The sequence below is a fragment of the Equus asinus genome, chromosome 1, assembly GCF_041296235.1.
Source record: "Equus asinus isolate D_3611 breed Donkey chromosome 1, EquAss-T2T_v2, whole genome shotgun sequence".
Taxonomy (NCBI): Eukaryota; Metazoa; Chordata; class Mammalia; order Perissodactyla; family Equidae; genus Equus; species Equus asinus.
This window is the reverse complement of record NC_091790.1, coordinates 152,372,189-152,397,508: the sequence shown is the minus strand read 5'-3', so window position 1 is coordinate 152,397,508 and position 25,320 is coordinate 152,372,189. Positions and strand designations below refer to the sequence as shown.

The 25,320-nt window shown below is 35.7% G+C and overlaps 1 protein-coding gene across 1 annotated transcript in view; it reads right to left on the bottom strand.

Moving 5' to 3' along the window:
• Nucleotides 1-25,320, bottom strand: part of ABCB5 (ATP binding cassette subfamily B member 5) — a 116,532-nt gene that overhangs the window by 36,598 nt on the left and 54,614 nt on the right. Inside the window, exons 14-19 of the mRNA XM_014830636.3 lie at nucleotides 24,200-24,361; nucleotides 20,258-20,398; nucleotides 10,161-10,304; nucleotides 9,141-9,245; nucleotides 8,892-8,969; nucleotides 3,923-4,006 (exon numbers count right to left, since the gene is read on the bottom strand). Of these exons, the coding sequence (XP_014686122.1) occupies nucleotides 3,923-4,006; nucleotides 8,892-8,969; nucleotides 9,141-9,245; nucleotides 10,161-10,304; nucleotides 20,258-20,398; nucleotides 24,200-24,361 (714 nt within the window). The remainder of the gene's footprint in view (nucleotides 1-3,922; nucleotides 4,007-8,891; nucleotides 8,970-9,140; nucleotides 9,246-10,160; nucleotides 10,305-20,257; nucleotides 20,399-24,199; nucleotides 24,362-25,320) is intronic.

Genomic DNA, 25,320 nt, shown 5'->3' with positions numbered 1-25,320 from the left:
ATGATAGGTAGTATAAGAAAAACATTCACACAGTAAAGAAAAAAGAGCAAATTTTGTGGAATGGCGATTCAAACGGAACTATAAGGATCGATATTTCTGCCTAAAGCAGCAAACCTGGAATTCCTAAACACAGATGTCGTCATTCAGATAATTCTATTGTGCTATGAAAGATTAATGCTATGCTCATTACTTGACTATTAAGTGAAATTCCATCCATCATTTTTTTTCCCACTTAGGCCAGTAAACTAAGCTCCTCAGCCCTATTTTAAAATTTAGATACTATCTAATAAAATGTAGAGCCTTGCCTTCAAAAGTATCAAAAAGAGTTTCAGAAAGAGATGAAGATGATGCCCTCTTTCCTCTTCAGTGCTTCCTACATCATAAAACTAGTTTTCCAAACCAATATGGATGCATGTGAACATTCACAGCTGTAACCAACTTTTTCTATTCTCTGGTAATATAAATCTATCCTTGGATATACACATTGAACAACGAGGTCTTGCAAAAGTTACAAAAATTAGAATAGCGGCTATGTCCTGTGGAATAGCTTTCAAAAGAAAATGCACTTTTGAAGAACTGTTTTAGTTGATAATTTGTTGCCCTGGTAGCAATGCTGTAATAGAAATTTCAGTATTTTTTTTTTTTTTACTTTTCAGTGATCACTAGATTTCATTTGTGTTTTTTAAAACGGTGAAGCACCACAAATCATGAAATACAATATTTTTCACTGGCAAGTGCAAATATTAGTTCATACATTAACTAGACTGCTAGATTTGAATATCTTTAAAATGGAAATATTCTTTTTATTTTATTTAACTTTTCAGCTTTTTTCACAATTATTTTATTGAGATCATAAAGGTTTATAACATTGTGTACTTTCAGGTGTACATTATTCTTCAGCAGTTTCTGTATAGACTGCATTGTGCTCTCCACCAATAGTCTAATTTTTATCCATCAACATATACGCATGGCCCTTTATCCATTTCCCCCACCCACCAACTGCCTTCACCTCTGGTAACCACTAATCTGTTCTCTTCAGACGTGTTTGTTTATCTTCCACATGAGTGAAATCACATGGTGTTTGTCCTCCTCTGTTTGGCATATTTTGCTTAACATAATACCCTCAAGTTTCATCCACGTTGTTGCAAATGGGACAATTTTCTCTTTTTTATGGCTGAGTAGTATTCCACTGTATACATATACCACATCTTCTTTATCCATTCATCAGTTGATGGGCACTTGGGGTGCTTTCCTGTCTTGGCTATTGTGAATAAATGCTGCAATGAACACAGGGGTGGATAAATCTCTTTGAATTGTTGATTTCAAGTTCTTTGGATAAAGACCCAGTAGAGGGATAGCTGGATTGTATGATATTTCTATTTTAAATTTTTTGAGAAATCTCCGTACTGTTTTCTATAGTGGCTGCACCAGTTTGCATTCATACCAGCAGTGTATGAGGGTTCCCTTTTCTCCACATCCTCTCCAACATTTGGTGGTTTTTTAAATGGTAATTACAGTCATTCTGACAAGTGTAAGCTGATATCTCATTGTAGTTTTGATTTTCATTTCCCTAATAATTAGTGATGCTGAACATCTTTTCACGTGCCTTTTGGCCATCTGCATATCTTCTTTGGAAAAATGTCTGTTCATATCCTCTGCCCATTTTTTGGCCGGGTAGTTTGTTTTTTTGTTGTCCAGTTGCATGGGTTATTTATATATTTTGGAGATTAACCCCTTGTTGGATATATGATTTGCAAATATTTTCTCCCAGCTGGTGGGTTGTTTTTTCATTTTGTTCACGGTTTCCTTTGCCTTGCAGAAGCTCTTTAGTCTGAAGTAGTCCCATTTGTTTGTTTTTTCTTTTGTCTCCCATGCCTGAGTAGACATGGTATTTGGAAACATGCTGCTAAAACCAATATCAGAGTGTACTGCCTATATTTTCTTCTCAGGGTTTTATGGTTTCAGGTCTTACATTCAAGTCTTTAATCCACTTTGAGTTAATTTTTTTTTTTTTTTGAGGAAGATTAGCCCTGAGTTAACATCTGCTGCCAATCCTCCTCTTTTTGCTGAGGAAGACTGGCCCTGACCTAACATCTATGCCCATCTTCCTCTACTTTATATGTGGGATGCCTACCACAGCATGGCCTGCCAAACAGTGCCATGTCCACACCCGGGATCCGAACCGGCGAATCCTGGGCTGCCGAAGTGGAACGTGAGAACTTAACCTCTGTGTCACCAGGCCAGCCCCCACTTTGAGTTAATTTTTGTGTATGGTGTAAGACAATGGTCTACTTTCATTCTTTTGCATGTGGCTGTCCAGTTTTCCCAATACCATTTATTGAAGAGACTTATCTTTCTCCATTGTATGTTCTTAGCTCCTTTGTCGAAGATTAGCTGTCCATAGATGTGTGGTTTTATTTCTGGGCTTTCAATTCTGATCCATTGATCTGTGTCTGTTTTTGTGTCAGTACCATGCTGTTGTGATTACTATAGCTTTGTAGTATGTTTTGAAGTCAGGAATTGTGATGCCTCGAGCTTTATTCTTTTTTCTCAGTATTGCTTTTGCTATTCAAGGTCTTTTGTTGTTCCATATGAATTTTAGGATTCTTTGTTCTATTTCTGTGAACAATGTCATTGGGATTCTGATTGAGATTGCATTGAATCTGTAGATTGCTTTAGGTAATATGGACATTTTAACTATGTTTATTCTTCCAATCCATGAGCATAGAACATCTTTCCATTTCTTTATGTCACCTTTGATTTCTTTCAATAATGTCTAAATAGAAAAATCCTTTTAAGATTTTTCTGTCATTCAGAGGTGCGTCATTGACTTTCCTTTTCTCCCAATGCATGCTAAGGAAAAAAGAAAGTCTATAACTCTGCTAGAGTTCTTATTTTAACAAAGAGATTGAAAACTTTATCTCACTTAAATTAAAAGTGGGAAATCTTGTTTTGCACTCCTTTTCTCAATTATAGTTGAAATGTCATTTGTGATATAAAAATTACTTTTATTAAAATAATTGAAGAAAATTAATAAATTATTCTTTGTCTCTTCTATACTACCCTAATATCCATGCTTATTTAAGAATCACTTTGACATACACTATGCTGGTCATTCTGTCATTGATTTTGAATACGGTGCATAAACATTTTGTTCACACATAATATGGCCAGTCATGATGACAGATATCTCTTTAACTTGATTTGTAAAACAACTAGCACAGAATCATTTCTGGATGTAAACATGAGTCTAACTTGTTAGACATTATGTTAAATAAGATCTTATTTTCTGGGGGAAGGAAAAACTAACTTTCTTCTTTTATTAAAACTTCTAAATTGTGTGTGTGCATGTTTTCATTTTGTTACTTTTTCTTTTCTTTTTTTTCTCCCCAAATCCCCCCAGTATGTAGTTGTATATTTTTTAATTGTGGGTCCTTCTAGCTGTGGCATGTGGGATGCCGCCTCAGCGTGGCCTGACAAGCAGTGCCATGTCAGTGCCCAGGATCCGAATCAGCAAAACCCTGGGCCACTGAGCAGAGCACGAACTTAACCACTCAGCCAAAGGGCCGGCCCCTAAAATATGTATCTCAACCCATGGGAGCCGAGATCATTTTGTTACTTTTTCTTTTTTACTATTTAATCCCAAATTATTTTCTCTAACTCATTCTTAATATCGTCTTTAGTCCTCTGGTTATCATATTACGTGTGCTAAATCTTTATTTTTGGTTAAAAATACGCAGAGCTGAAAGGCTTCCTCACATCTTTCACTGAGAACTCCCTGTTAGCCCTGAGACTTACCTGGTGTCCTTAATGATGTGGGTCATCTCATTATAGCTCACATATATGCACAGACACATGTGTGTATGTGGATACATGCACACTACATACATACACCATGTAAAAATAAGAGCAATATACGTACTCCTTGAATTTGTGCTATATCTATGGCTAATATTGTTGTCAAGCCTCCTGTGCTGTTTTCCTTATCGTCAAACCAGGAGACATCCTAGAGAAAAGAGGGAATTAACATATGGTTATCAGAAAAGATTCTTCTCTGATTTGTGATTTTGCTGTAGTAAGTCAGAAGGCATTTACCTGACTCCTTACTCACAGGTACTTAATTCTTGTAAATACTATGGATCAAATGATTTTTGTTTCTTACTCCACAAAGATCTACACTTAGACATAAACTGAAGAACTTAAGCCCAACAGCTTGAACTCATTACCTGCTACAAAATTGTATAATAATCAATGTTAAAAATGGTTATTTTAAACTACCAAGTAATTTGTAATTTTACTCCACAAGTAATTTGTGGAGAGCAGACTCTATTTAAAAAGTAAGGTAATACACAACACAAATTAGAAATATTTCCAAACCTTTCTTCCTTAACCGATTAATGATAAAAAGTCTATCTTATTTTCTTCTTCTTTTAATTTTTATTGAGTTAATGATAGGTTACAATCTTGTGAAATTTCAGTTGTACATTATTGTTTGTCAGTCGTGTTGTAGGTGCACCCCTTCACCCTTTGTGCCCACCCCCCACCCCACCTTTCCCCTGATAGCCACTAATCTGTTCTCTTTGTCTACATTTTTAAATTCCTCATATGAGTGGAGTCATACAGAGATTGTCCTTCTCTATCTGGCTTATTTCACTGAACATAATTCCCTCAAGGTTCATCCACGTTGTTGCAAATGGGACGATTTTGTTCTTTTTTATGGCTGAGTAGTATTCCATTGTGTATATATATATATATATATATATATATATATATATATATATATATACCACATCTTCTAAAAAGTCTATCTCCTTTTCTTTTGGACCCACGTAGGCAAGATTTTCCCTGGCACTTCATATTACCCCCTAGATCTTACAAGCACTGGGCACTGTGAGAAGCTAAAGGGGCAGAGAGGCTGCTGCAAAACCCCTGAAACCAAGAAGTATGCCATCTGAAGAAGACAGGTAAAAAATACAAGCAAGAAAAGCATAATGTTACAACCAATTTCATTTTCAATAGCAAATACAAACAGCACTCCTTGGCCCTTCTCCACTCGAGGAATTCTGATTTCCTTTTATTAGCTTTTGTTTTTTTGAGGAAGATTAGCCCTGAGTTAACATCTGCTGCCAATTCTCCTCTTTTTGCTGAGGAAGACTGTCCCTGAGCTAACATCCGTGCCCATCTTCCTCTACTTTATATGTGGGACGCCTACCACAGCATGAGGTGCCAAGCAGCACCATGTCCGCACCCAGGATCTGACCTGGCAAACCCCAGGCCGCCAAAGCGGAACATGCTCACTTAACTGCTGTGCCACCGGGCTAGCCCCCCTTTTATTAGCTATTGAATGTTTCCTCCCACTCATTCAAACCACTTATATTGCTTGTAGATTAAAACTACGTGGAGACTGTCATTGAAAAATGAATTATTTTTAGTGAGCGAAGAGGAAAAAATTGTTGGCTTAGTACAACCCAGCCAGGGTCCCAATGCCCAGGAACTAGTTTCTGCCATCTAAGGAAACAAAAGCATAACAGACAGAGGGCTGTGCATTAATCATGCAGTTGTGTGAGAAGAAAGCTCCTGTGTAGGAATATGGCAGGAGCCAGGGTGGGTACAACCCTGGCATGACAACACTACTCTGTAAGCCAATGCATTGGGAAGGTGTCCCAAAGAGTTTAGGGTCCTAGATGCCAAAAGGGCATGCTACAGAGATTAAGATCTGTGCTACACAGTAGCCACTTTGAAAAAACAACCCCAGTCAAGGGCCTAACATATTGTAAATACACATCAGCAATGATAATAACTATAGCACTCTTGAACTGGAAGACATTACCTGTTTTTTATTGTACACTCAAAAAAATTAAGATATGATATACATTTTCTAATTATTTCTATATTTCAATACGACATGGAATGCACAAAGAATTTTTAGATACAATATAAAGTAAAAATGTAGAAAGAGAATTTATTATTGAATATTACATTCCTGATTCTACAGTACCTTGCTATAACACAAAAGGCATAGGATACATATGTGACTAGTCTTAGTCATTATCTGATGTTCAATCAGCAAGATGTCCAAAGCTGCTTTTCAACAAGTCAGCAATTGTACACTCTAAGGATTGTTTTCCACCAGAGGGAATATATGCTAAAACACTTTGCAGAGTTTCTGGAACATAGCTGGTGTTGAGTAAAAATTAGCTTGCTTCCTCTCTTCCTGATGGTAAAATGATTGTAAGTAAGGCTATCAGGTTTTTTGATACTAGTAAATCCATTTTTTTCCTCCCAATAATTCTACTAGAAATAAAAAAAATATAATACTAGATAAGCACTTGCTATGTATTTTCTCATTTAATCATCACAACAACTCTATGAGGTAGATACTATGATTATCCATGTTTTATAAATGAGAAAAATGAGGTGATAAGAGATTAAGTAACTTGCTCAAGGCCACAGAGATGGCAAGTGGTGAGGCCAGGATTTGAACCTAGGCAACCAGATGCCAGAATTTTTAATCAACTATCCTGTTCTGCCTCCCATCTAACTGAAGCATTACAGTTGAGTTTCATTACCTGTTTCTCCTGCTTCAGGACTTGTTACCTCAAATCCTTTTGGAAGTAGCTTTTTGAGATCCTTTAGTGGTCACCATTAATGCTATCATCTTATGATTTAGAGACCCCCATAGAAGCCCTAGCCAATTTAATTTAGAGAGAAATGGGCAAAAATAAACTTCATATCTGTTTTATAACCCAATAGATCTATAGGTCAATATTTATCATTTATCATTAAGAAACATAAATTTAACTTTGAAACACAATGAGCAATGAATTATTTACAACCACTGAAGCCAGCAACAATTAGAATATTCTTTTCAACTGGGAAGATCTCAAGTAATCAAATAAAATATAAATTTTATACCTACAAAAAGACCACACCTAATTCCATAAATACCTCTACCTCAAATCAGCTTTCAAAATGGTTATAAAAAGCACTGCAAGTCTCAGCATGCTTTCTAAGCCTTAAAAAGTCTCATCTTAGGACAGAAACCAGGTAATAAGAGTTAGGCAAAACTGCACATTAGGAACTTTCCTTACTATAGACAAAAGTGAAATTGGGAAGATATATTACAAAGAAAAGGACAAATATACTACTCTTTTCTTATCCTCCAATTCAAAAAAGCAAAGATAAGCAAAAAGACGGCTGAAGGATGAAGAGGGAAAGCAAATAATAAGTTGAAAGGGGCTCAGTTGAATTTATGGGGGAATTTAATAATATCTCTGTGTGTTTTTGTATATGTACGTTTTTTGAAGGACTAGAGCTTGTGGCTTATAGATTGGTGCATTCTTCTGGGCAGAAGCTACTTTATCCAAGAATGTTACTGTCTTGGTGCTCATATGGTTAATGTTAGGCAGAGGATTAATGTCCAGTATTAACCATCAGGGTACTAGATCAACAATATCCACTGGTTAAACTGGTTCGTGGCCTTGAGACTCTGCCAAAAGCATGCTGTGAACCTCTAGAGAGGAAGTTCAAAGAAATGTTTGGAAAAGTTAAATATACTCTTTTGTGTAAAACATTCAGACACAGAAAAATTTTCAAAAATTCCTGGAAATTGAAAATAAATTTCCTCGAACATAGAAAAACATAAATTCATAAAGAAAAACAAAATTGAGCAGAAATTGTGAACAAGTGTGAAATACAATGTTAGTTAATTAAAATTCCATCTTATTTCATCAAAGATTTGAGGTAAAACATAAAGTGTTCATAAATAAAGAAACCAAAAGAAAAGTTTAGCACGAGCGAGATGTATAGGCATTAAATTATTTTTACGATCCCTCCAGTAGATTTTTGATTTTCTGGATTAAGGAGTGTCTCCAGTTGTTTCTGACAGGGCCTTTCTGAGCAGAGGGTATTAGGCATCAACTGCTTCAGAGCGCCGAGTTGCTATGGGAATCCGCGCACCTGCTTCGCGGCAGTTTGTATCTTGTAGCTCCCTAAGAGCACAAAGGCCCAGGAGTTTTGTTACATGGAAGTCCTCCCAGCACCACTGCTAGAAGTCACAAGATGTAAAAACTGTTTTTGACGACTCAGCTGGAGTGACAGTCACTCTACTTCTGAAAAGAAAGCACCCTGGCAGGAAGCTATTTGCTCTTGCACAGTGAGTTCTGGTGACAGAAAAATGTGGTGAAGGCCTCTAAATGATTACTGGCTTTCAGGGTAACCCAATACACCTCAGCCTCCTGAAAGACCTTCAGAGGTGCCAATCTGAGACATTCCTGCCATTTGCCCCCAAGACTCACTTTTCAAGATTACTACTTGATCCACCTATTTTTAGTTATTTCACAGGTGTGATTGATCATCTGTGTGCTGCAGGCCAACCTGCCAGCTAGACTGATGTTATCTGAATTCAGGACTCTCCCGATGAGGGCAGAGAAACTGACTGCTTTAAGAAGTGTGAAGTGAAAAAACTTAAGCTGTGGACATGGATGAGAACTAGAAAAATTAACTCCTCCTTTTAAAATATATTCTGCAAGATATTATAGCTCTTAAGTCTCCTTTTCAGTTTTAATATGGTCTTCCATTCTAATCCCAGAAAACTACATTATACATTAAAAGAAAGACTTGTCAAGATAAATGCAAGGAACAAGGACTGTACTCTAAATCCTGTTTTCCATAAGTTGTATTTTTGAACATAACAATTTTGGACTTACTTCTATTAGAAAAATATATTATAAGAATTCTGACATCAGATGCTGCCTGGAACATAAAAAGCATGCTTTTAAATGACCAAAGGAAAGATTATGTCAAGAAATTGACTTGAAGAAAAACTAAAAGCTAGAATCTTTAAAAACAAATTTTAAATGAAGTAAGAAAAAAGTCAACAAAACACTGACCTGATATAACATGGCCTTAAACGCCAAGTGTCTTAATCTCATGGTTAAAATTTCCCCTGCTCTGCCATAAAATAATCCCTGGAAAACAACAAAAAAACCCTAGATTTATTCTTAATTCTCTTTCCTATTTATTTGTAACATTTAGTTATTATATTTACTTATATTTTATTTAGTCATTATTTTTAACTCAGAGAGGCTGACATAAAAAAGTAATCATGTTCAAACTTGTTTAATTCATTAAAAGCTTACCTGAAGGAAATAACTGATAAAGCAAACAACACCCAAAATGACAAATATCATGGAATAAATTTCTGCATCATGCTTTAATGTGGTTTTATCATCATTTTCAAACATCTGAAAAGGAATAGATTTTTTTTATCATGCGATTGGAGGAAAATACAAAAGAAAGAGAAAGAACTAAAATGTCTATCCACCAGGATTTTTTGAATTAATTTCAACATAAGAATAAGATTATATACACATTTCTGGGGAAAAAAGAGTGTACCATTCTTCTTTCCTCTACATTCATTATATATGATAAAAACATAATTTGCTGTTAATTCTCTCATTTAAGGTATGTATATATGGGATCAGATAAACTAGTCATCTGCTATTATCATCACAGCATATTGTCAAAGAAACCACCAATTTCTTTGAATTATATTTAATAACTTCTAATAACTCAGGTTTCTTAATATTCCTCTATTTAGAGTACTTCCTGCATATGAGACCTTTATACATGTCCCTAGAAATTGTCCCTAAAATTAATAATTATATATATATTGACATCTATATTGACAAAGTGTAGCTGTGCAAGTGTGGGAGACTGAAGACTTAACATGGCTCTAGCAAGATACTTGAATCCATCAAGTCTCCTGGGTCCCTGAGCATAATCCCAAACTCTTCTTATTTCCTCTCTCTGAGCTAGCTGGTAATAAAAAATGGCTATTGTTCAGACTAGTTGAAAGAAGAGTAGTTGTATTTGTCTATTGTATTGCTTCAGTGCTTTGGAATGCTGATACAGCACTGGAGTCAAAATCAGAAAACAAAGCAATTTCTTTACTGATCGCCTAGTCAATAAGGCCCAGCCAAACACTTCACAATAGAGGCTGGCTTATCCCCTGAGAACGTGAGTTAACTTTCCTATCATGGATCACTTGTTGTGGGTCCCAATTTTCCCCTTGCTGGGTCAGAGTACAACAGGTCTGTTCTCTCAGGCTACATTTCGTTTAAAATTGCTAAAAATATTAGCGAATTAGTTTTACTTACAGTTACAATTTTTGCAAAGATGATGGAAAATACTGGATGAACGGTTCCGTTTAGTACAGAAGCCAATGTCCCCAGAACCAGAGAAGGCCATTCAGACTTGTTTAATTTAAAAATTTTTAATAGAGAAACTTCGGGAAGACTTGTCTATAAATAAAATACCTTGGTTAAAACCCCAGTTTGAGAGCATAATGGAACCTAGAGAGCTTAGCCAATCTTAAACATACCTATAATGTAAAACAGCAAATATAAGAGGTGGTAGAGTTGAAAGCAGGACTTTTCTTAGAAAAATTTCACTGCCCATATTACTGATGATGACCTCGAAACATGACCTCTTACCCAAAAGTGATTATCTGTGCAACTCATCATCTTTTGGCATTTCACTTAGTTGCTATCATTAAAAAAGTACAAATTAACCCACATGTTCTGATAGCTAAGACTCATAGAAGAAATGACAGGCATATTTTTCTTTACTCCTGTTAAAATAGATGGAATATTATATTCTAGGATAGGACAAAATCTAGGTAGGAACTAAGCAGAGAAAGAAGATAAAAGTTTTACTAGCATTTTAAGTTTGAAAGTTTTCCAGTTTTGTGACTTATTTACAGAAACATTTTTCTGATACCTTGGTTAAAAGCTTGTTTTGGGGTTCCCATTTACAAGTAAAATGCTGCAACAACTGAGCATATTACTTAAATTCACCAAGTCTCAGTTTCCTCATTTTTCTGGGGTGATACCAGTTCTTATGTTATAGGATTTTTTTCAGAATTAAGCTTAACTCAGTATTTGTAAATAAGAAGTACCCAATAAATGTTAGCTGTTGCTCATGTTATTACTAGAGAGGAAGGGTTATATTATGCAAAATGCCAGGTCTTGTACAGAGAAAGCACAATGCAAGTAGCTGTTCTGGTATCTGCCAGCCCTTCTTGGATGCTGGGAGGGTGACATGGTGAGGTAGCAGTCACAAATATAAGAGGACAAATAATATGATAATGAGCTCTCCTTGGTCTTGTCCGAAATATATAGTGAATTTATTTCAGAAACTTTAAAAGTCTTGTGAATAGATTTGTTGTGAGTAATTATTCTGAATAGGAAAGTAGACAGCGAACTACTAGGCATTTCATATGTTAAAACTTCTTCATGGCATTCATTCTTGAAGTAATGACATTTATGAACCTAATAACCGGAGAATTCTTCAGGAAAGACTATAAAATAGTTTACAATTCTTGCTTTAATCTTAGTCTGGCAACTACAATGTAAACTCTATCGTTTGAACCATAGAACTTTTAAAATTCTAAAGCCTTTAAAGTCTATTTTCAGGATAGCTAAACCACAACTACATTGGGCTACTTAATAATTTGACTATCTCTTATCTTTCCTTCTGAAGTTTTCTGAAGATCATCATCATAAAGCACCTCACTTTCCAGTTAGATGACTGTCCAAAAGAACATACAGAAATTTTAAAAGTTGCATATCAACTCTTTGTCAAGCACTGAGCATGGATTTTCTTTTTTGTCAAATTCTTTACAAAATTACCTCATTTTGTATGAAACTGAGACTTGCCACGTGCCAGGACATAAGACCAGTATATTACAGAGCCAGTAAATGTAGGCAGGCTGTCTTGCTCTTATAGAATAATCTATCCTTTTGCTTTTGAAAAGATATACAGTAACAGGTAGGTTTACCATTTTGTATTCCCACCAGCAAAATATGGAGTTCCATTTGCTCCACATCATCACCAACACTCTGTACAGCAAGCCTTTTTAGATTTAACCATTTCAATAGGTGTGTTGTGATATTTCAATTATAATTTTAATTTGCATTTCTCTAATGACTAATGATTTAAGGCATCTTTTTGTATGCTTATTTCCCCTGTGCGTATTTTCTTTGGCAAATGTCTATTCAAATCTTTTGCTCATTTTTCAATTGGGTTGTTGGTATTCTTATTACCATGCTTTGGGAGTTCTTTGTATATGCTAGACATAAGTTCTTCATCAGATATGTGACTTACAAATATTTTCTTCCAGTTTATGGCCTATCTTTCCATCTGTTAAAAGTGTTTTACAAATAGCAAAGTTCTTGATTTCAGTGAAGTCTAATTTATCAATTTTTTTCTTTTATGAATTGTACTTTTGGTCTTATATCTAGAAAATCTTTGCTTAACTCAAAGTCACAAGGATTTTCTACTGGATTTTCCTATGGAAGTTTTCTGATTTTAGGTTTTACAGTAAGGTCTGTAATCCATTTTGAGCTAATTTTTATCTGTGCTTTGAGGTATGGATTGAGGATAATTATTTTATATATAGATATTTAATTGATTTGCTATCATTTCTTGAAAAGACTAAATATATTCTCTATTGTATTGCCTTTGTACTTTTGTCTAAATACAATTGACTACATATGTGTGGGTCTGTTTCATGACTCTGTTCTGCTCTATTGATCTATTTGTCTATTTTTGTGCCAACAGCACATTATTTAATTACTATAGCTTTATAGTAGGAATTGAAATTAGGTAGTATAAATCCTCCAACTTTGCTCTTCTTTTTCAAAGTTGTTTTGCCTCTTTTTCTTTCGAATTCCATTAGATTCAGTTTGTCAAATTCTACAAAAAAGCCTGCTGAGATGTTGACTGAAATTGTTTTGAACCTATAAATCAATTTGGAGAGAACTGACATCTTAACGATAATATTGAATCATCTTATTCACATACATGGTGTATCTCTTAATTTATCTAGGTGTTCTTTCATTTTTCTTAGTAATATTTTGTATATTTCAGTGTGTGGGTCTTATAGTTTTATCAAATTTATCCCCAGGTATTTCATATTTTTGATACTGTCACATATGACATTATTTTTTAAATTTCAATTTCCTGTTTTTCATTTTTAGTATATAGAATTAAAGTTAACTTTTGTATATTGATCATGTATTCTGCAACCTTGGTAAATTCAATGATCAGTTTTAGAAACTTTTTTTGTGGATTCCATAGGATTGTTTACACAGATAATCATGTCATCTGTGACTAAAGACAGTTTTATATCTTTCTTTCTTATCCTGATGACTTTTATTTTTTGGCCTTACTGCACAGGCTGGAACTTTCAGTACAATGCTGAATAGAAGTGGTGAGAATGTACATCCTTGCCTTGTTCCTGATCTTAGGCTTTCACCATTTATTACGATGTTAACTGTAGATTTTTTGTTGATGTCCTTTATCAGGTTGAGGAAATTTCTCTCAATTCCTAGTTTCCTTAAAGTTATCAGGAATGGACAGTGCATTTTATCAAAGGAGATTTCTGCATTGATTGAGATGATTAGTTTTTTCTTTTAATTTTTTTAAAATAAAGGCAATTATACTAATTTCTGAAAGTTAAACCAAACTTGTACTCCTTGGACAAACCCTACTTGGTGATGATGTATCATTCTTTTTATATATTGTTGATTAGATTTTCTAAAATTTTGTTTAAAATTTTTCTATCTATATTCATGAGGGATATTTGTCTATAATTTTATTTTCTTATAATATCTTTGTCTAATTTTGATATCAGAGTAATGTGGTCTTTTACAATGGGAACTCCTTCCTCTTCAATTTTCTGTTTGGTAGAATTCACCAGTAAAACTACCCTGGCCTGGAGTTTTCTTTATGGAAAAGGTTTTAACTACAAATTCTATTTCTTTTTAATAGGTATAAGATTATTCAAGCTATTAATTTATTCTTGAGTGGACTTTGGTAGTTTGTGAACTTCAAAGAATTTATCCATTTCATTGGAGTTGTAGGATTTGTTTGCATAAATGTTTTCATAAGATTATCTTATTATTATTTTAGTATCTGTAGAATTTGTGGTGATGTCATCATTCTCATTCTTGATATTGGTAATTTGTGTCTTCTAACTTTTTACCTGCTCAGTCAATCCAGAGGTTTTTCAGCTTGTTCATGTTCTCAAAGGACTGGCTTTGGATTTCACGGATTTTTCTTCTTTGTAATTATTTTCTTCCTTCTAGTTTCATAAGGGGCAAGTTTATTAGTTTATTAATTTGAGATGTTTCTTTTTTATATAATATAGGTGTTTAGTGGTATAAATTTCTTTCTCAGTACCACTTTAAGCTTCATCCCACATATTTTGATTATGTTTGATTTTCGTTTTCATTCAGTTCAAAATAATTTTGAATTTTTCTTTTGATATCTTCTTTGATTCATACATTATTTAGAAATGAGTTATTCAGCTTCCAAATATTTCAAGATTTCCCAGGCCAGTCTCTGTTCTTGATTTCTGATTTAATTCTCTTTTGGTCAGGTAATACGCTTTGCATTACTTGAATTTTTAAAAGTTTATTGAGACTTGTGTTATGGCCCAGAATATGGTCTATCTTGACAAATGTTTCAGGTGCATTTGAAAAGTACATGTGTCCTGTTGACAGGTAGAGTCTTCTATAAAAGTCTACTAGGTCAAGTTGGTTGATAGTGCTATTAAAGTCATCTAAATCCCTGCTGAATCTTTGTCCAATTGTCCTACCAATATTTAAGAGGAGGTGTTGAAATCTCTGAATATAACTGTGAATTTGTCCATTTCTCTTTTCAGTTCTTGATAAATTGATCCTTTTATAATTATGAAATAACCCTCTTTAACCCTGGTAGTGTTTTTTGCTCTGAAACCTACTTTGCTCTCAACATCACAGTCTCACTTCAACTAATATCATGTACTGTTTAAGAACCTTAAAATAGAATACTTCCATCTTTCCCTCCAAGTCTTTTGGCTATTTTTTTATGCATTTTTAATTTTACTTCTGTTATAAACTGTACACTGTAATGTCATTTTTTTCTTTAAAAGGTAAATTATTTTAAAAATATATTTTAAAAACCATTATTTTATATTAACCCATTTATTTACTATTTTTGATACTTTTCATTCCTTCGTGTAGATTCAGATTTCCATCTAGTATCACTTTCCTTCTGCCAAGACTTCCTTTAACATTTCTTGCAGTGTAGGTCTGCTGGTGAAGAATAACTTTAGCCCTTTTTTCCCTGAAAAATTCTGTATGTTGCCTTCATTTTTGAAAGGTATTTTTCTGCAGGCAGCATTCTAATTTAAGTGTTTTTCCTTTCAGTACCTTTAAAGATATTGCCATATTGTCTTCTGGTTTGCATTGTTTCTAATGACAAGTCTGTGGTATTATTTCTTTTCCTTTATATATATTGTGTCAATTTTCTCTGACTGCTTTAAAATTTTTCTCCTTTTCATTGGTTTTAAGCAATTTAATTATGATCTGCCTTGGCATAGTGTTCCTCATTTTTCTTGCACTTGGAATTTATTGAGCTTCTTGGATCTGTGGGTTTTTAGTTTTCATCACATTTGAAAAAGTTTTTTCATTATTTGTTCAAATGTTTTTTGGTTCCCTCTCACTTTTCCTTTGAGAACATATCAAAAACAATTATAATAACTGTTTAGTGTTCCTACTAATTCTACCAAGTGTGTCATTTCTGGGTCTATTTCCATTGGTTGATTTTTCTCTTCATTCCTGCTTTTTTACTTGCCTGGTGATTTTTTATGGGATGCCAGACATTGTAAATTTTGCGCATTGGCTATTTTTGAATTCTTATACATACATTATTGAGCCTTGTTCTAGAACACATTTAAATTACTTGGAAACAGTTTGATCCTTTTGAGGTTTGCTTTTAGGTTTTGTTAGCTGGGCTCAGAGCTGAGTTTAGTCCAGGGATTATTTTTCCCCCTCTGAGGTAATACTTTTCTTAATTTTCAACTCAACACCCCGTGCATTTAGATTCCTCACTCTGGTTGGTTTAATAAGAACTATTCCAGACCCTGTGTGAGCTCCAAGGATTGTTCCCTCTTATCTTTTCTGGTAGATCTTTGCTCCGCTTTTGGCAGTTTTCTCAACAAAGGCACTGATCAGTACTCAGATGAAGACTTGAGGGAGAATCTTTTAGATCTCTGGAACCCTCTCTGAGAAGCTTTCTCCTCTCTAGTCCTTTGCTCTGAAGACTGCCTACTTTGGCCTCCTGGGCTCTGCCTGGATTTCTCCTTGCAGCTCTGAGGCTTGGAAACCACCCAGGCAGTATCCTGGGTCAATGATAAGGTTCATCTCACTTGTTTCCCCTTCCTCAGGGATCACTGTCTTCTGCCTGAAGTTCAATGTTAGAAAACTGTTTCACATATTTTGTTCAGTTTCTTAGGTGTTTCAAGCAGGAAGGTAAATCTAGTCCCCATTAACCTATCTTGGCTGGAAGTAGAAATCTCTAATTTCATCTGGTTTTCACAGGAATTGACACAAATTCTCTCTTTCTCTTTTTGTAACACTTTTCTTAGTTGGCTTCTATGATATAACACTCTCCTGGCTTTCTTTTATTTTCCAGCCATTTTTTAGGCTCCTTTGCTGGCTATTGCTTTTCTGCATTAATTTAAATTTTGCAGTGTCCTCATCTCCTTCTCCTGTCCTAGTTGCTTCTCCATCTATATTTTCTTTCTCTGTAGACAGCTTTAGTCAGGCCTATCAGGTCCATTATTTAGCCACCAACATCTCATCTCTGCCCTGCTCTCCTTGATCCTACTTTGGCTCCTAAACACCATTCTTCACACAACAGCCATATCAGGTAAATCAGTTCACACACTCTTCTGAATAAGACCCTCTCATGCAACAGTTCTTAACCTGCTTTGTGTCATGGACCCCTTTGGAAGACTGCTGAAATTTATGGACTCCTCAGAAGAATTTATAACAATGCATTAATAACATATAAGTCTCAGAGAAAATAAATTATATTAAAATACAGTATTTACAACATTTAACAAAAAATTCAGACTTGTGATATAGATGTTCTTCCTTATTAGCACAGTAAATAACAAGATCAAATAGCAATGAGTGTAAAGATATTCTAAGATATCTGTAATAACTGCAATGTGATATGAAAATTTCTGTGATTTTTATTGATGACATCACAGGCACTGGTAATACTATTGTAGTTTGTCATATATTTCATAATTAAAGTAAATTAAATTTCTATCAAGGATATGTGAAAAAAGAGTTGTGATATTTTCCCATTAGGTTAATTCCTTCTTAATTCTATCCAGAGATTCCTTGTGGGTCATGGGCCACTGATTAAAACCCCCTGATGGCTTTCTGTTAGTGGAAAAGGAGAATCTAAAACTGTTATTATGGCCTACAAGGCACTATGTGATCTGTTCCCTGAGTATCTCACACATCTCTCTGCTCACCTTTCTCCTCCCTAGTCACTGTGACCCCAACTCTAGGCCCCTGTATTTGCTATTTTCCCTATTTAAAATAATCCCATCTCTGTCCTAGTTATTGATTTATTGCCTCTCAGGTCCAAATTCACCCTTGTGCCTAATAAATATTTCTCCTTTATCAGCTGGTAGGCTATCAAGCCCTGTCAGTAGAGGGTGCTGGAAAGACAGTGCAGGAGGGGGGAATTTTTCTTCCTGCTCTTTCTGGTGGCTCACTGGGAAGCCTCCTCCAGGATGAGTTTTTCCCTCCAATGCTCCTCTTGCACAGTTTTTTCAGAGCTAGGTGCCTTCAGGGTGCAGTTTTCTCCTTTGTTTGGCCACTACGTACTTTCTCCAGTTCTTGGCTTGGCTAGTAGACATGTAAACATGGGGCCCAGACAGAGGCCTGTGTTTCAGCCAGGTCACTTTTGCCTGCACCCTCCTGCACATAGAACTGCACTTGACTCCTGAAGAGGGCAACCTCTTCAGCTCCTGGTTCCAACAGTTCCCAGTAGCTTCTCCTGGTACCAAATGGGTTCTGAAGCTTGGTACCTCCCTGAAGAAGGTCTCCCTTGGCACCTCAGAGGACAGATTTCCAGCAAGGTCCACCACAAGGATGCCTCAGCAACTTCTCTGCCATCCAGTGAACCAAAGCTATGCACTTTGCAGTGAGGCCTGAATCTCAGCTTTGCTTGAGGGAGAAGAACGAGGGCTTTTCCTTGGGTCTCTATTTCACCCCAGAGGTAGAGGTTGCTACTTTTATTTGCTACCTCTGCATTCTTTATTCTCTTAATTTTCACTAGCTATTTTCTGTTGCTCCAATTCCCTAATGATTCATTATACTAAACTTTCTCTGTTTAAATCATTGGGTGGTTTCTGTCTCCTGACTGGACCCAGACTAATGCAACCTGCCATTAACTATGGTCTAAAATTCTGCCTCATGTTTTTCATTTCATTACTCATTTTTATAGGCCCTTCACTTCCTTATTCACTTTTCATTGCATTACCACAGTCTGAAAGAATCCCTCACAAATATGGCCATGGAGATGATGTTTGGCTTGTTTCAGCTCTTGGTTGTAACACTATCCTTCCAGGCTCTCAGCTTTGTATACTCTATAGCTCAAGGCACTGAATAACCAGGTTTTCATCCTCCTTTTAGGAGTAGTGGGTCCATGACTGTGGCTCACCACTTTGCACTTTTGCTCTGTTTCTGGTTGGTAGAGATATTTATCTTGTTTTGGAGCCTGGATATGTCTTATTTGTTTTTCACTTTTTATATTTTATCTATTATTTCCATGTGTACAGAGCAGAGTACTTGTATCAGAGTGTAAACTTACCCTATCATTTTGTCCGGAAGTCTGGAAGTTGCTTTTTAATTTAACGATTTTTACCTTTTCAGGTTTGAAAATCTACTTTATAGACCTAGTGAATATTCAGACTTTGAGGTAGATTTCCATTTTGTTCGCAGCAATTATGGTGACAGGTCCAGAAGCTATTAATAGGTGTTTTAACACAGTGTTTTCTATACTCTTGCACACTGTCTGACAAATTCTTGTACAATACAAACTCTTGTCCTATATTCTTATACTCAGGCCTTTTGCCACATGGCATATCATCTATACTATTATTTACCTAATATTTTTCTTTACATGTTTATTTAAATGAACTTTTTTAAAAAGAAAATTAGTAGATAGGGAAAAAATTAAGTGTGAATGCTATGTAAGACCTCATACCTAAAGGGAAGGACTTGTACCTAGAATTAAAAGCAACAGACTGGCAATGCCAGAGCAGGGCAGAAGGGGGTTGGGGCAGATAATCCAGGGGCTTTGGGGCAGATAGTTGACAGATGAGACTGAGAAGAAGAGTGGGCAGGAAGACGGTGGGAACAGCTAAGCACTGGTTGAACCTCAAGTATCTGTCAGACCAAGGGAGAAGAAGGGAACTCCAGTTTGGAAGGAAATAGTGGGCCAAAGATAGGAGTGGGATGATATGGAAGCTGGAAGTTAGGAAGACAGAAGCTAATATACAACGGCTAGGGTCCTCACCTTCATGGTATGTGAGTTTACAACTGAGAAGCAACAAAAGGGGGCAGAGAGAAAATTGACTGGGGTTGAGGAGAGGATCGGAGGTTAGGGAATGGGGAGGCTGGAAGAAGCACGGGCTGAGGTGAGATTGAGATGGAATGATGTTTTATGAAAGAGTGCTGAGGAAAATGTTCAGAGTTGACATTGAGATCCAAAGCCAGTGCTGGGCATGTTAAGAGAAGGGAAGCTGAATGGGAATAGGGAAATGAGACTTGAAGTAAGATTGGAGACTGAAGAGAGGTAGTACTGAGGGGTATGAGATGTAAGGAGAGTTAAGGCAGCATAATCTGGACTCAAAAAGAGCCTGGGGGTAGGAGTGGGCAGGCAAGCATGGGAATAAGTACTTCCTGCCCAAGTGCACAAAGCTGTTTGGGTTGTGCTCTGAAATTGGAGGACTGAATCTTGCACGTGCTGGTGCATATCTGCATCCAGGGAGTGGAGTGGATTTGGGTCCTTATATGGTTGAAATTGATCTTGAGCATCACTGGTGATATCTGTACCACACTTCCTGAGGCACTGTTTTAACCCATGGTTTGTCTTATAGGAAAGAATAATGTACCATTATCATGAGATTTCTTGTCCCAACAATGTCCTCTGACAAAAATGCAGTCTTATTTGAGGGCCTCTTCCTTACAGTGCTGCTAGAATAAAGTTCAGAAACACACGTTTTGTAAACTTAGTGCTATAGTAACATTTTGTTGTATATAAATTCTAGATATTTCAAGGATTAAATAAAAATTCATTGGAGAATATGGGTAAAACTTGTTGATAGTTGAACTATTACCTTTTTATACTGGATGGATTCCTCAGACTTGTCAGTAAAGTCTGACTTGATGCTATTCGTAGAGCACAGAGGAACTGAACCAGTATTTTTTTCAAGAGGATATGCCACTGATTCCATCTGTTCATCAGCTTTTTTAATATCCTTAAATGAAGAATATACATATTACCGTAAGAATAATGTCTTAAAAATTCAAAGGAACTTTATTAAGCACCCCTCTAAAACTGTATTGCCTCTGTTATTGAAAGTGGTATATTCTTTGCAGTTCTTGCTGAAGTTTTCAAGTTCAATAGAGATCTAATAAGTCCAACTCATACTAAAATGTTAGTGAATGACAATAGCTTATTGCGCCTTCTTCTCCGAAGACCTGTATAATTAACTGGAGAAAACAATGCCTTAATCCAAAACAATTATTCTACTAGCAGGGACAGATCTTAGTAAAAGGAGCTTTGTGAGGGAGATGACTCAAAGATACTCTTTCTGATCCCTTCTTCCTAGCCTTTTCTGGAACTTATAAGTTTATAACATGTAGCTAGGCACTTAAGTGTGAGGCTGGTCCTGGGCCTGAGAGACATCTCAGGAGACAATAACACTTTCCAGACCTGCCACTGCTGCCCGTTCCAAACTGGTGAAAAAGCAAAATTGGTAAGTCCAGCTGCTAAAGAATAAGAAATCCCAAAGATATCATGTTAAAGAAATTATTTAAATCATAGGCTAGGATGAAGTTCTAAACCAGACTGCTTTTAAGTCTAGTTTTTGTTTTTCTTGCTACTCAGAGAAATGAGACCAGTTTTAGTGAAATAAAGGAGCAACATATTCTCTGCTCATCTGAATGTGGTGTGAGTAAATTTGTTACTTCCCCATGAAGAGATAGGAGGGGACAAAACAGCGATGAGGAGCACAGTTAGGACAATGGTGGCCCATACCAGGGTGGGGAGTGGAGACTGAAACATATGTGGATTTAAGTGCAAAGGAGAATATGCACATGGAAGGCTTCCCAGGGACACTGTGATTCTTTGACAAGCTTAACAACTGTTAATCAGTCATTTCAAAGCACAATGAACTTTAAACAGTTTTATACTACCCTAACATCTTTGATCAGATATTCCTTTATGCTATCACTTTCTTTTATTCTATAAATCTCTCTACCAAGAAAGAAATCTTTTATTTGGCTTTTTTCAGGAGCTATTTACTTTGTGGCAAGTTTAAAATAAAATTTTGAACTCTTCTCACAATAAATTTTTCTGAGAAGGTGCTTTAACAGGTCAAAGTCAATTCCTTTTCCTGAGAAGGCTGCTAGACAAAATAGCAAGAAGTTTGGGTATGTATATATCTCTACCTGTTTTTATTTCATTTTCATGTGGAAACTCACTAAAGGAATATGTCTATAAAGAATCATGCATGTTGTAGAAAAATAATTACAGCACTAATTTCCATGGTTTGAGTTTTTCTGAAAAATTTAAATGGATAATGTTAATGCTGGTAACAGTAACATAATAAAACTTACTATGCCAGCAATAATTCTAAGCACTTTACATGAATGAACTCATTTAATACTACAGCAATTCTTGAATAGGTTACTATTATTTTCCCTATGTTAGAGATTAGGAAACTGAAGCACAGAGAATTTAAAAAACTTGCCTAAGGTCCTAAAACTATTAAGTGGCAGGTGGGGCAGTGTCTCCAGAGCTCATAACCTTAACCACTTTGCTTTGCTGCTTCTCAGGATTGATTCTCTTAGCAGCATTAACTTTGTAATACTTATGGTTATCATAAAATCTTATAAATTGACTCATTTGGACACTATAGGCAATAGTGGCAAATAAGTGCATCCAAAGTTTCAGAAATGAGTTACTGTTTATGTAGATATCTTGTATGTTATGTTTACTATATAGTACCCAGAATATTATAATTTTCATTAAGTATTAATATTTAAAATGGTATTGTTATATCAGAATAAATATTATTTTAGGTAATCAGAGAATACTAATCCATTTTGAATAAGGTATTTTAAATTTCTATGCATTCACATCACAAACATTCCATTTTTGTTTTCCTTACACTGTGAAACTCTTTAACCTAAGACCTAATAATGGAGTTTAGTTTAGTTATAATGAAAAATAAAGATGCCTTACTTCAAAAAAGAGATCTGAAGGCAGTAGTTTCAAAAAATCTCAAAATAGGGTCAATTTGACCACAGTTAGTACCTTTTATTGTTATTAGTTTGAAAGTATTGAACTTAATGACTTCATAAATTATTAAATCTACTGTTGGATGAAAATAATGCAAATTTAACTGGAAAATAACACCTAACTTTTATTTTTAAAGAAAAATATGGCCTTATATGAAATAAAATTGGAACTGGGTAGTTTTTTTTTTAAGATGTTTTATTTTTCCTTTTTCTCCCCAAAGACCCCAACCCCAGTACATAGTTGTGTATTTTTAGTTGTGGGTCCTTCTAGTTGTTGTATGTGGGATGCCACCTCAGGATGGCTTGACGAGTGGTGCCATGTCTGCACCCAGGATCCAAACTGGTGAAACCGCGGGCTGCCAAAGTGGAGCGCGCGAACCTAACCACTCAGTCACGGGGCCAGTCCCGGAATTGGGTAGTTTTTAAATCAATATAAGACTACATTTGCAAACTTTTTTTTTTTACTATCATTGCTTTATAGGATGTGTTTAAAAATACTTCATTCTAGCACTGTGGGAAAAGCTAGGGTTTGGAATGTGAACTTTTAGGTTTGATGAAGGGAAGGAGGTTCATACCCTTCTAAATCTCCTAATTTATGGACTAATAATATTGACGTAAAAAATATAACAGAAAGTTAAAGAAGTAAAATAAACTGAAAAGGGCTGAGATTAGTTTTCTGTAGAAGACCTCTTGGAAAGAAGATTGCCTTCCAGGTCAAGAGAAGAAGGCTGGGCCAGAATGATGAAGGTAGCTAAAGCCTAATGCCTATCACTTATATTAATGTGCCCTAATGAAAAAGCTATGTGAAATCAAGTAGGGAGGGTCACATAGCATGCAGAAATGTGGATCCTAAAAATCAGGAATTTTCCAATGTGCTTCCAGCATAATCACGCCTCCTTTCAACCACCCAACATGAGCTCTCCGGTCCACATCTGATCTGTGAGGATGTGGTATGTATATGCTAGGGATTTAGGTGTGCATCCCTTCATTCCGCAGATATTTACTGAGTTCCCAGTGTGTGCCAGGCACTGTATTAAGTGCTTCCTACACAGTAAATCTCAACCTTCTCAGATCTCAACCCTGGCTTCCAAGAACTTCCATGATCTGACTTTCACTATCCAACTTTTTCCATTTCCCCCAACACACATCTTTATTCTTAGAAGGTTGGTTTCCTTTCTGTTTAGTTGCACACCCAGTTCCTTCTTACCTCCATGCAGCTGTTTCACCTACCTAGACTTCTGCTCCCTTTCCACCTCCCACCTTCCAGCCTTCAAGGCCTCTTCATGAAATCTTCTATGGGTAATCTAGCTCCTCTTCTCCTCATCAATCTGGTTTCTTATTTCTATAACTTGTGACATTTGTATACACGACTCTGCATTTTGCCTCTGTAGCTAAGTTTTAAGTCTTTAAAGAGGAATTGTGTGTTACATTTCTTTGTGTTCTAACGAAAAGATCATAGTACATAGAGTTAGACTGTTCTGGATCTGCCATATACAAGCTTTGAAGCCTGTAGTGTACCTGGCAAATATTAGGTGCTACGTACCCATTAGTCCTTGAACCTTCATCATATTATCTAGTGCAATGCTGAGGATATTAGAAACACTGAATTTCTTCGCTGAGGAACTATAAATAAACCTTGGTTGCTTTGTGAAACTTAAGACTATAATTCAGGACTTCCATTTTCTAGTGTGGTATGATCTCTGAAAAGTTAAAAAAGACTCTGCTAACATAACTTTATGTCATGTAAACATTACCTGTGACATTGCAAGTGAATAATATAGACCTTGTTTTGCCATTAGTTCAGCATGTGTTCCTTTTTCCACCACCATCCCATCTTTTATGGTCACAATCAGATCTGCACTTCGAATAGTAGAAAGTCGGTGCGCTACCACAATTGTAGTTCGACCTTTGCTTGCCTACAAAACAATAAATATAGAAAAGAAATATAGAATTAGTAGAAATAAACTCTGCAATATTCAAGAAAATTCTTATAGTATTATTTTAAACATCAAAGTCTTATTTTTGGATATAGAAATTTGGACACTTTAATAGATTAGAAAGGCCAACGGAAATTAAAATAAAAAGAAAGTAAAAAAGTTAATTACACTCCAAATCAGTGGATTTATAAGACCATAGGATCTTAGAACTAGAAAGGAAACAAGAGACTATTTAATCTGAGCCACCTTTTCATTGTTAGTCCTGTTGTAGGTGCACCACTTCACCCTTTGTGCCCTCCCCCCACCCCCCTTTCCCCTGGTAACCACCAATCAGTTCTCTTTGTCCATGTGTTTAACTTCCACCTATGAGTGGAGTCATACAGAGTTTGTCTTTCTCTATCTGGCTTATTTCACTTAACATAATACCCTCAAGGTCCATCCATGTTGTTGTGAATGGGACAATTTTATCCTTTTTTATGGCTGAGTAGTGTTCCATTGTATATATATATACCATATCTTCTTTATCCAATCATCAGTTGATGAGCACTTAGGTTGCTTCCAGATCTTGGCTATTGTAAGTAATGCTGTGATGAACATAGGAGTGCATGGGACTTTTGGAATTGCCAATTTAAGTTCTTTGGATAGATATTCAGTAGTGGGATGGCTGGGTCATATGGTATTTCTATTTTTAATTTTTTGAGAAATCTCCATACTGTTTTCCATAGTGGCTGCACCAGTTTGCATTCTCACCAACAGTGTATGAGAGTTCCTTTCTCTCCACTACCTCTCCAATATTTGCCACTTCTTGTTTTGGTTATTTTTGCCATTCTAACAGGTATAAGGTGATATCTTAGTGTAGTTTTGATTTACATTTCCCTGATGATCAGTGATGATGAGCATCTTTTCAGGTGTCTATTGGCCATCCATATATCTTCTTC